We start from the raw sequence: 12,862 nt of genomic DNA on the forward strand, positions 1-12,862 counted from the left end.
TGGCCAGCCAGGCTAGAGGCAGTTATAAGACTGGGAGCCTCAAGTCCTTACAGAAGTCAGAGCTGTACTGCAGTGGCAAGACTTGCCACCAGCTTATGGGCAGCAGGGCAGTTGTTCCTGCAGAACTGGGCTGAACAACTAGCTTGGGGTCCAATTTTCCTCTCCATTCTTTTGGCAGCACCACCACCAGCTAGTCACTGGAGAGGAACAACTGGCAGGCCATGCCAGAAAAGCTAGAAGGATCCAACCATCAACAGAGGGCCTGCTCAGCAGGATAAACTGACTATAGATTTCAAGTTTTAACCACACTTAAGGTTCTAAACCACAGCTACTACCAACCATGGTTAAATATTCTGCTAGCGCTCAGCTCTGGTGGACAAGCCTAGAACAGCTTGAGGCACCATCTCCAAGGGGAATTACACAAGGTAAAAATGCTGTATGAGGAGATAAGATGCTTCAACAGGAACCAAGCCACTTATTTTCACAGTGGACAGTTTTACTTCCAAAACTTTAAGGAGAATACATAATGGGTTATAAAACTGTAATCCAAACGCACTAAGGATAACCTGCTGGATATGAAATATACGACCTTATTACCCCTTATGATTTCATTAAGGGCCAACGGTAGTGGTGCAGGTTTGAATCTCTAGTGACTTAGCCATAATTTTGTACAGACACAGCTGTAAAGGGCAGGGCATTTCTTCAAATAAGGTTATAAAAAAATAACGAACACATAGAACTGCAGGAGATTTTTTTCTCCTCCTGGAAGGGAAAGACAAGACATAAAATGCCACTCAACAGATCCTCATTTATACAGAATTTCATATGTTCCCATTCCCCCATAAAGATCTGTTTTAATAACCCATGTTCTCATACCTCCTCATACATTAACTAGCTAGTGGATATGGCAAATTTTAAAGTAAAGGGGCAAATTTTAAGCAAGGTGATACATTTGACCTTCACAGTATTTTGCAATACCCATAAACTTAGTTGCCAAGAGCCATAGGGAAACTACAGTCTGTCGCTATGTGAATGAGCCTGGGGAACCGTGTGCTCCTTTCCTTTCTGTTCGTAGCAAGCTATTGAATTAGTTCCACTTTTGTGGCAGACAATAGTTTGCCATTATGTCTGGACCAAACAACTAAGTTCAGACCAAACTGTTACTGGCTCTCCTCCTTAGTTGTGGCTGTGTGTTTGTGTTATATGTGTTATTGAATTACTCAATTATTTTATAAATATTTTAAATTCTGTTTTAATGTCTCAAATGTTTAATGCTTATATGTTTTAATGTTTTGCACCTTGGGGACACTATTTGGGGGAAAGGCAGGCAGCACAGAAACGTATTAAATGAACAAGCTATGATCGGCACTATCTCAGAAAACCATATTTCAAACCAGGATTAAACCACAGCTTGGAATCTTGGTCTGAAGGCACAAGTCATTGTTTGGTTATTTTTGACTGAGCCATAAACTGTGGTTACTCCAAAAGTAAAATATTTTATTAATCTCAAAAAATGGCAAAGGATTCCCAAAGCTTGTGCATGAAGAGGCAAACTATGACTTGCTATTAAGAAAGAGCCCTGCCATTGTCTCTATTCAAAGCTCTGAATATGTCACATTCTTCCATTCCAAGATTTCACCATACAACCCTTTGTACTTGGACATAAAATTCAGCATTCTGGGATTCTGGAGTTTTCTGCACGGGTTTTTTCCTGTCTGTTCTGGCCCTACACTGCTTTGATTTTTTCCCTGATTTCCTCATACATTTTTTTTTGGCCTTTAGTTTTTGCTTTAGGTTTTTTGGTTCCTCCTCTCCTTTTTTCAGGTTCTTTTGAGACTACTTTACCATGATCTCCCCCCCCCCAAACCTTGTGCATAATGTTTGACACACCCATAATGTTTTGTTTGTCCTGCCCACTCCCACCCATCTTCAACCCACTTTTCAATGACTGGACATTCATCACCATCAAAGCCCTCTTCCCCCTCCCACCTTTCCCTACTTTGTTTTTTTTAATTAAAATTTTTGTAAAAAATAACAACAGAGATATAACAAAACAAAGAAAGGAGATAGAAACAATATAAACTAGAAGAAGGCTTTCAATTTTCTCTGCAACAATTATAATTACAAAATTTTCTCTTACTCTGTGTTTACAAAGAGAAGCTCTTTTTTTTCTATTGTCCAAATCCTTTATCCATCAAACTCATCAAATCATTATCTGTTTCATGCAAAAAAAAGTCTATAAGGGGTTTCCAATCAACAATAAATGAACATTGTCTTTTCTCTAATCAGTGAAGTAAGTTTAGCCATTACTATGAGCTCCAACACCTTCACCAACCATTCCTCTATTGCAGGCAATATCAGACTCTTCCACTTTTGCGCATATAATCTCGCTGCCATTGTCACATATATAAACAAAGCTCCATGACTTCTTTCCAGCTGAGTGTCCCTTAATCCCAAAAGAAAAGACTCTGGTTTCAACTGTATATTAAATTTAAAATCTTCTGAATTAATCATTGTATTTGTGTCGAATTTTGTTTTGCTTTCTTACATGTCCACCACATAGGGTAAAATTTTCCTTCATACCCGATTTCCCCCCTCTTTTTAAATGTTAATTTCATATTGCTATATCTACCTACCATTTTAATAGTAGATGTAACAGATTCTCTGAATTCTCAGCTTTCATTTTTTTTAAAAAAGTCTCTACCCAATTCCACTACAGATATATGCCCTTTTCTTTATATCTCTGCAAGGGAAGGGGCTAGAGACTTCCTTTTTAAATGAAAGCTGGGAATTCAGAGAATCTGCTGTGTCTATTATTACAACAGCAAGTCACTACAGCGATACAAAAATGATTTCTTTTTTTAATAATGCAAAAGCCCTGTTGGCCCAAGGGAATGAGGGGGCCACTTCTGGTGACAGAAAAGGCAGCACAGTTTGAAAAGCACGTAGCCGCTGCTGCAGGCCTCCATCTCCTGGCTCTGCGTCAGCTCGGGCAAAGCACTCCAGTTTGGACTGCAGTGGTGGTGGGGGGGGGCTTAGTTATGGGTGGTGGAGCTGCTCCCTTCTTAGCCTTCCCCGTGCAAAGACTCCCCCTGTGTTCATTTTAATGTTTTTTTTAATTCAGCCCTTATATCGATATAAGCATGCACAGACATGCACAATGATGCCACCAATGATGGCAGCCCCCTCACTCGAAAATGTGATTATTTAAGGAATGTATAGAACAAAATAAACTTAACTCCACAAAAGTAAAAATGCAAAGGGAGGGCAGATGTGTGGAAGAACCATACCCAAACTGATTCCAATGCTTGGGGATCAACAGCTAAGAAAATGGGAAATAAGTTGAGTGTGCAGAAAAGCCCTTTTAAAAAAGATTTCTAGTGTTAATGTGTGGAAATGTCTCACAAAATCTCACAAGAGTGTTTGGAGGGGGGCAGGCTTTCAACGCCCTGCAAAGCTCTTTAACTTTCTGAATCATTAGCCTAATAAATGAGGCAAAAATATTTCATTTATACTGGTCACAAAATTCGTTTTTATTTGCACAGCACTGATTTTGCTAAGCAACAAAAATTATAAACCTGTGAGATAGTTTGTATCTTCAAATTTATCTTCAAGTCTTTTTCATCTGACACAACATCCCTGGCTGAAACACATATACGAGGCTTTGAAATAGGGAGTTACCAATCCTTGAAAAAGTTAAGACTCGATACTCCTTACCTATGTCAAGAAAAGTCTTCTCTTGCTACACTCCTGAACAGAACTTTATTAACATTTACCTAAGAGCTCATTCAGATGGTACCAACTCATGCTCGGTTTCGCTACTAGTCACTAAACTGGAACTGAAACTGCCAAATAAACAACAGCAAAATAGAAATACTTTTCTTGCACTATTATAGTCTTCATGGGAGCCACCTTGATTACTGCAACTACATTGGTCTTGCATGTTTATCATGCCCGCTCTGTGAACAGACAAGGACTGGGTGGGGGACTATCATAAGCTTGAAGCCATGTGGATTGATGGCTTTGCCTTGAATGCACGTTAAAAGCCACCGTTTGGACACGCCTGTAATTCACAGCTTTCAGCCAATATCCTTTCCAGTCACCTGTATTCCAACAATCTCTGCCACAAATGTATAAATAAAACCCAGAATTCAGTATGCTTATTGTATATATACTCGTGCTGGGGGAGGGGGAGAAGAGAGAAATAGGGAAAGGTCTGATGTCCCTCCATAGTCGTCACAAATGAAAAGTGTGGAAGGCCACCACAGCTGTGAAACGTCTACTCTACCTCATTCCGCGCATGTCCAGAACCCCTACAAACTTATTAACATCAGCTTTCCCCATCTGCCCTCCCTGACATGGCATAGCTGCTCTTGAGCACCCTGGAATTACAATACCAAGGGATATGGGTGTTTGGACAGTACATTCTTAGCAGAGGATTGCTAAACTACAGAGACTTATTGCTTTCAGCTCTCCTTCTCCCAAACAGAATAAAGGTGAGAGCCCAAAACAGTCCCAGCAAGAGCGGCTCCAGTATAAATGTTTAGGGAATTCAAGGCGACATGGGCTTGTTTATTGTCACAATTATAAGAGTGCTTTAAAAGGAATCCTGCTTTAGCCAGGCTTTCAAACAGTAAATTGCATTCCTCGAATCTTAATCTGCAGTAGATAGTACTGCGCGGTTGTTCCCTGCTTGATTGTTAATCTTTATTATATTTTAAAGGCCATAATTATTTTAGCGATTCTTTTCTTTACAATGAGTGGTGGCAATTAGCTCATCCTGTTTTACAGGACAGCTTTCCTCAAGAGTGGTGTGAAAACTTGGCATGGATGAAACACAGCCAGCTTGAGGTTTTGCTTGGAGAAGATGCCCTTTTGGCTTTGAATACTGAACTTAAAAGCGGATAGCTTTATCCATGCGATTTTAGAGAAAGCCAACAGCTGCAACGAACAGATTCGCAATCCAATGCTTAAAAAATAAAGCTTATGACTTGGATACAGGAGAATCCATGACGGAGTAACGCCACAAGGGGAAAAAGCTTACCTCCCTCTTCTTTTTGGCTTTGAGATCCTCAGCATTATTGGCGAGGCTTGATTTCCGCTTGGCACTCTCTGATTTCTCCCGGGGTTTGTTTTCACCTTCTTTCATTTTTTTGTATTTTTTCATAAACTCAGAAATCAGTTCAGGGCAGTCAAGGTTCTTCTCAGGTTCCCAAGTATTATGCTCCCTGACATGATAAACGAAGGAGAAGGCAGGAGGAGGAGAGAGAGAAAAAAGAAGAAAAGTTTAAGAGTTCCCATCTAATTAACAGGCATCAATCGATAACTTAGGGAGAAACGACCATGTGTAAACATCTGTGACTAGAAGTTTCCCCTACTTTCTTAAGGATGGCTGGACTCTTAGAAAACCAATATCGTATACTGGGTTCTCATGATTACTACTTACTCCAAGCAAGATTTGCTTTAACCCCCTCATATTTAAACTTTGTTCAGTTGCAAATTGGGGGTGTATCTGGCCCCCAATCAGCTGGAAGAATGCAAAGCACATGGCTGCCCTGGTGTCTAACATAAATTTACCTCACATACCCCTGCCCCCAAAATTACAGCAGGGCTGGTACCTAAAAATTAAGATTCTGTATTTAAAGCATTTTTCCAGAACTCATACTAAAATGCATTTCTGATCATGCTAGAGAGATTTGCCAAAGGGAACGTTAGGTATAATGGATTAAGTAATAAGTGAATTATCATACAATCACATATGTTTAGGGGCTATTCCTACTATTCCATCCTTGAACATACAAGCTGTCCTAAGAAGAGTGCACAAATAACTAAATACTATTCCACAGCAACAGTACCATGATAATTTTTATTAGGCGTTGGACCAATTAAAAAAAACCACCCAACAGTGAGCTAGCTTTAGTTCTCTCAAGCTTGGTGCTAACCCCTTCCCCTCAAAAGTGTATATTCAGGAAGCTACAGAGGTAATGCTTGAGGAAAGCATGGCATAAATCTCTCCTACAACATGTTACTATCTTAAAGAGTGGCTCAGAAAGCTGGTTTTTAAAAATTCATTTAAAGACATTTGTAGGATGGTCTTTTCTTTAAGGCTCAAGGCAATTCAAGCCTCTTTACCAACCAGTTTGTGCCAAATGCAAAACATTAAAAGTTGCATCTAAGCACACTGGGACAAAGCAGCAATGCTACTCTCCCTCTGGAAGTACAAGGGTAAATAGTTTCCAACAGAGTGTGTTCTTTGATTAGTAGGGGCATGGTATCCGTTTGATTAACTGAATTACTGGAGAAAGATCCTGCCCCAGTGCTGTGGAGGTGCTGATGAAAGTGATACAAAAAAAGGCTCTCTCGATTGCCGCTGTCTGCTTGGTAACTTGCCATCCCAGAACCAAGTAGTGTGCATCCATTTAAACACCTATCCCTCAAATATGAACCCTGTAGATTAGGAATCTTGGCCACACTTTATGGATTTGTTAAAAGCGGTTTGCCGGAAGGCAGGAGACTTACAGAGACAGACAGACACACGAGCATTGCATGGAGAGCAGCTCTTTTATACCGAGACAAATGAGAACAAAGGGCTGCCCATTCTTTTTTTTAAAAAAAAAAAATCAAAATGCTGCATCATGTTCACCCAATTTCGGCACTCTGTATAATTTATGCAAATCTGTATGCATCTGTCTTGCGGAATTAATTATTAATTGTGGGAAAGGGCGAAGTATGCTGGCCACTGCAACCCCATTTCTGGATCACTGGAAATTCAGCCCCTTTTTGGCTTCTGAGAATTCAACCAAGCACTGCCCCACTTACTTTCAAGCTTATCGCAACAGCCTTAAGGGCTAGAATGGAGCTTTTTTGAAATTAAAAAAAAAGAAGAAGCAGTAAAAGCAGATTTTAAGGAAGCTTGAAGAGTGCACACAATTCGGTACAGAGGGAGCAGGATTAAGATCCCTTTCCCAAAGCGGCAGTTCACAACAATATTTAACACACAACCGTGTTAAATATCGTTTAACCCAAAATCCTAAGGTGCCTGATACCCAACCAAGAAGGAAGTCTACTCAGACGAGAGTGCTGGTGAATAACTCAAGTGGAACTACCAACTCTGTGAAGTGAGAGAGGGAACGCAGATGCCAGTATTTCCAGAACACCCTTAAGGCCCCAGGCCCTTGTGACCCACTCATTTAAATGGATGCACTGGAGTGAGGAAAGCAAGCTCCCACCCATGAAGGTTTTTTAGGAAAGCTTGGAGGAAGGCAATGGAGGTTAAATTTGAAGCACTGCCTGGAGCTCTGCTAACAAGGAAGCTCAAAAGCCCATGTTAGAAGGAAAGTTGGACTTACTCAGAGAATCCTTTCCACTTGAGAAGATACTCCACTTGACCCTTCACAACACGCCTGTCTAGAACCTTCTCCACAACATACTCCTCCTCATCTTCAGAGGACGAACTATCTGCTGTCCTCTTGTTTCTCTTGCCCATAGTGCGGAAGTTGCACCTAACGCACCAAGGCTACCCAATTCCTGCAAATCGGAAGTGAAATGTTAATCGGTGGCACTGAAATGGGCTTCTCTTTTCAGAATCTCACCCACCCGCACGGCACTTTGCAGAGGTTTCACTGCTTTGCTAACATCCAAAGCCTACACAAAGGTCTGAAGGCAGAAGAGGCAAACAGCTACTATAAATAAAAGGAAGAGGCATGTGACGTACAAATGAAATAAACATCAGGCCTTTTATTCCTGGTTCCACGAGGCAATTTTTATGGACCTTGATCCAAATTTGGTACTCCATTGAGCAATACACAAGTCTATCTACATTCTACTGAACACAAACGGTGCTTATACTATTCAGCACTGTCCCATCTGAACTACTTGTTACCGAACAGCTCAACAAGGATGGCTGTATTTACCTTGGAGAAAACCAAAGAATGGAGACGAGATTCCTAGCTTTCTGCAAACTATGAAAAAACGAATTATTCAAAAAGGCTTTTATATTGCAGGCAGGGGCTTCTCAGAAGCTTCACTAATGAGTTAAATATGTGCTCCTGTGAGCTACCTGTGCTTCATGTGGTCTAATGACAGCCCTAGAATTGCTTATGTTCTGTTTCAGCATTTCCTCAACTCTATACTGGATTCTTACTAATGCTATGTCTTTGTGTTTATTTACCCTAGGGCATAGTTTATGGAAACGTCCTTGAAACTGACTGCACTAACCTCACACTGTGTAATCCGCCTTGAATCTCAGTAAGAAAGGCGGACTATAAATGACAAATAATAATAACAATAACAATAATGGCACGAGTTCCACTGAATGTAACCAGAACGTACCCTCCACGCATCTGACAAAGAGAACTGTGATTCTCAAAAGCTTATGCTACAGTAAAGTTGGTTAGTTTTAAAGGTGCTACTGGACTCTTTTCGATTTTACTGAATGTAACAGCACTCACTGTTGAGTAAACAGGCTGCAGACGCAGCACGCTCACTTGGAGCATAACAACTGGGCTCTACAAGTCGACCAAGAGGAGGGGAGCTCGGTCAACTTACTATTCTGAAGCCACCAGGTGAAGCTTCTTTGTGGACAGATGTGACCGGGGGAGAGGGGGCACAGATCATCAGAAAGGCCATACTACAGTTTACAAGACAAGCTTCTGCAGAACCGATTGTTTGTAGTGGCTCAGGAAACTTTAACTGGACAGATATCAATGCAAAGACAATTGGCTTGTCTTCATAAACCTGCCGTACTTTATGAACAAGTTAACAATTTAACACTTTGTGGCGATTTTTGTGTCTGTTTTTTGTAGGACTGCAGGTGCCTATCTGCTGTATATTAGAAAGTCGAGGTCTGGGGGACATTAGAAGCGGGGGGGGGGGGGGAGAATCAAAGACATTTCACAGAAGAATGACAGATCCAAAACTGCAAAAAAGGAAAATGCTCCATGTTGTTCTCTATAACTGGGTAGTTGATGACAAATAATTTGTAAGAGAATCTGAGTGCCAAGTACCAATTAATTTTTTTTTCTAATAACACAAAATGCCAACAAATTCCTTAAAACCGAACATGACTGTATTTTGGGATGGTAAAAAAACTGAATGAAAAAAGCGAGGACTTTTACAACCACACAACAGAAGCTGAATCTTCCATTTTTATTGTTTAAATTTGAGATGCTGCAGTACTTTTGAATTTCTAAAAATCTATCCTCTTTATCCTAAGCAGCTGTATCTTCCCCAAGTAAAATCAAGATATTATTTATTTCTACCCTCAACAGGATAGCTGCATACAGACCTGTTTCTGGAGTATGCAGTCTTTAATTGGAAAGTGCTGTGTGAGTTATCAGCAGCCTGATACATTATTTAAGCACAAAGGAAACCACGCACAAACAAGAGAAAAGCTCGACTCAAAAGCAGAGCTGAAAACTAAAATGGATTGATTCTTTCAGGCGACTTCCTATGACTGCAATAAAGCGGACGGTAGACCTGCTGGTATTCATGGATCAGTGGTTAAAGTTCTGTCACAGCTAGTTATAAAACGGCATATTTTTTCAGGGATTTATAACTTGGCTATAAAAATTCACTGCAGCTTGAAATACGGGCTTATGAGGTCTCAGACCCTGAGTGAAGTTTAATACCCCTCCCTTCCAAAAAAAGAATATGCGCATGTGGAAAAGAAATCAATTACACCATTTGAGTTACAAGACTGAAAAAGTTGTTATAGCTGCTTTGTGCTCTTATAAATTATACAGCTTCCAATTTTAACAAGTCTGAATTTAGCAAATCATTAGTCCATAAACGCTGTGTGGTCCAGCTGCACGTGGCACAGAAATTGTATTCAACTTTTATTTACGGATTGCACCCTGCTGCCCCCACCCCTTACTACAGACCTTTGCCATTGTGGAACACATACTCACCCCCAGTTGCAATTAATTACTCATACTACGCGAACAAGTGAAATTGGGTGTTGCAGGTTTGAATGAAACGCAGTATGAGGCTTATAAATGAAGGTTCTTAATAATTTTCCAAATAGAGTCATTGCTAGTTCCCTAGAAAACGAGTATTTTTATAAACCTGTTAAGCGCATTTTTAAAACAAATTATAAAAACACAAGGAGGAGACGTATTTTGGCAAAACCCAGGAAATGCCACATTTCAGCAGGCTCCAGTTTCTTAACTGGAATTCTGTAACGTGTCAGTTTAAGTCAGATAGTTAACGTTCTTTAAACAGCTGTTGTAACATTGCCTATGGGTGCCTGGTAGCCTGTCCCAGGGCAAAAGCAAACACTGCAACCAGCACACCCTACTTATCAACAGTAAGAAGTTAGTTAGTAGTAGAGCATCTGTGTCCTTGGACAAGTATATATTCACAAGAAGAATATATGTAGCTGATTTATACTGAATCATACCCTTGGTCCATCAAGGTCAATGCTGTCTACTTAGACTGGAGATGGGTCTCTAGGTTCTCAGTTAGAAGCCTTTCACTTTACCTACTACCTGATCTTTTTAGCTGGAGATGCCAGAGACTGAATCAGTAACCTGCATGCCGAGCAAATGCTCTACCACAGATGTAAAAGGGATGATCCAAATGACACTGGTAGAGGGGATGATGTTATTCTACCATATTGGTATCTGATATAAACAGAACTATCATATAGTGATAAGACAGCATGAAGAAGAAGGGAGGCCGCACCGAGGCAAAACAAAGGGGAGGGGGAAAGGCCAATTGGTGCAAAGGGAAGAATATTTAATAACTGTATAATTGAATAATTATACATATATGGAAAAGACACTAAAAGGAAGATTTCCTCTGACGAAGCTGTACGTGAAATGCGTAGTGGTGTGCAATTATTAAAGATTCTTCCTCTTGCACCAATTGCCTTTTCCCCCCTTCGATAAGACAGCATGAAAAAATGTTTTTGTATTTTGAGGTTTCACTTTTCTGTTCAAGACAGCTGCATAAAAGCAGCAAGTTTATATTTGCACAGCCTTCTTATGCTCAGGGCAGACTTATGCACCTCGTTCCTGATGATGCTTTGGAAGTGTTAAGACTCTAGGGCAGAAAAAAATGGTGTGCGTGTGTGTGTGGGGGGTCTCTATTCCACCCGACACAAGCAAAACTGCCAACAACAGCTGGGAACATGTTAGCATTTTACAGCGACATTAACATGCTGTTAGCCTCTCGGTACCTCTACAATTTGCACCTGACAGTGGTAAATACTACTGTTAAAACCAACTGAGATACTGCTGTAAGCACTCATGGTCCTACCTCACAACTTGTTTGAATTAATCTTTATCATCTTGCAAACCCTAAGGATTAAGTAACCCTAAAGTCTGCTGAAAATATCCCCCTGGCATAACTCGAGTTGATTAAGATCTATTAATTGTTACCCAGGGGCAGATGGGGAAAGGACTGATACATTTAAATCACAACTTTGATTTAATAATTTTCAAACTTTAAATATGGTGCTCCAAACAGTGAACGGAAAGCCATGGAAGATCTCCAGGCCTGTGCTGACTCTACGAGTTTCATACTTTTTGGCACTGGAGTTGTCCTAACCAAATAAATCTGGTCTCCGTCATCTCAAGAAATCTGACCACCACAATCTGACCACCATCAAATCACAGCCTGATGCCCCAAATCAGACATACCACAGGAGGGGCAAGCACTTTTAAATCCCATTCTACTCTTTCCCGATCTTCACCTGCACAATTCTGAATACTCTCCGTATCTTAAGAGGCTAATCTCCACTCACACACACTTCCCAATCGACTTACATCTACATATTCAGTCTTCCAAGCCATTTGTGTTTTTCTTTTTTCCGTTAATTTACATAGTTATATTCTCCCGCATACCTGGTGAGTCCCACAATATGTAAGTTTTGTTGCTTTCATTATTGGGTGAGGAGACAACAGTTGCTCTTTCATCAGATATTATGGGCAGATACACACCTCAACTGCTAGGGACTTGGGAGCTAGATGTTACTAGTCTTGTGGTGTGAAATGCTAAACTGTACACAGAACTCTTATGCCTGCTAAATTATTCTGCAGGAACAAACACTGTTCAGCAACTAAAACTAGCAGTAATAAACAGAACTAGAAACATCAGCACTATCCAGATTTAAGGAGGTTCACTTGAATGATCAAAAATACACAAAGGGTCAAAATATGCCCTGCAACCAATATTTATTAAACCTAGTGATTAAACATTTCATTTCACCGTACCTGTCTGATAATCAATTTCCTAGAATATAAAAGAACAGAAAATTGATGCTTCTGAAGTCATCTCTGTGACTGACACTTGAAGGCAATTTTTAAGGGAATTTAGCTTCCATCACTCAGTTGTGGGATGAGCGCACACCAGTCAACTGAAGCTGACTGGTGGCAGGCCTTCTGACCTAGAGACGGCTACAAACACTTGAAGTCCATTCATGGGGTCTAAATACCACTGAAATAATAACCAAGGGGGACTTCTGGATCTTGTCGCCTAAGCCACTCTAATCAATTTCTGGACTGTATCATATTTCATTCTCATACTGGACTGCTTTCTGAATCACTTCTGTGCCGTGCATATTCGGCACACTTGTTTTATTTTTTAGATGAAAAGTTGACGGGCCATGCAGGCTTCTCCAGATGTGGTGCAGCTGCCCTAATGTCAAAACATGTTAGAAACAAGCAGCAGGTGTTACATTCCAAATGATGAGGTGGAGATTCGAACTTTTAATTTTATGCTTACACGTTTTTAAAGATGACTGACAAAAGGCTGCAAGCAGAACAATAACGGAATTCCTTAGCTGCAGCAAAAAGAGCCTGGTCTTATTGCGGAATGTGGCATTAATGCCAATTAAAAGAACGGCTAGTTAAGATTTTAG

The 12,862-nt window shown here is 40.4% G+C and overlaps 1 protein-coding gene across 2 annotated transcripts in view; it reads right to left on the reverse strand.

Annotated features, from left to right (window-relative positions):
• CBX5 (chromobox 5) overlaps positions 1-12,862 on the reverse strand; it is a 59,154-nt gene that overhangs the window by 21,808 nt on the left and 24,484 nt on the right. The window contains exons 2-3 of one of the 2 annotated variants that reach the window (XM_055003369.1): positions 7,350-7,527; positions 5,045-5,228 (exon numbers count right to left, since the gene is read on the reverse strand). In XM_055003369.1, coding sequence (XP_054859344.1) covers positions 5,045-5,228; positions 7,350-7,486 — 321 coding nt within the window. In that variant the 5' untranslated portion in view covers positions 7,487-7,527. Of the gene's footprint in view, positions 1-5,044; positions 5,229-7,349; positions 7,607-12,862 lie in introns of those variants that run through there. The other variant, XM_055003370.1, reaches the window with a different exon arrangement.

Source organism: Eublepharis macularius, chromosome 19 (assembly GCF_028583425.1).
Source record: "Eublepharis macularius isolate TG4126 chromosome 19, MPM_Emac_v1.0, whole genome shotgun sequence".
Lineage (NCBI taxonomy): Eukaryota > Metazoa > Chordata > Lepidosauria > Squamata > Eublepharidae > Eublepharis > Eublepharis macularius.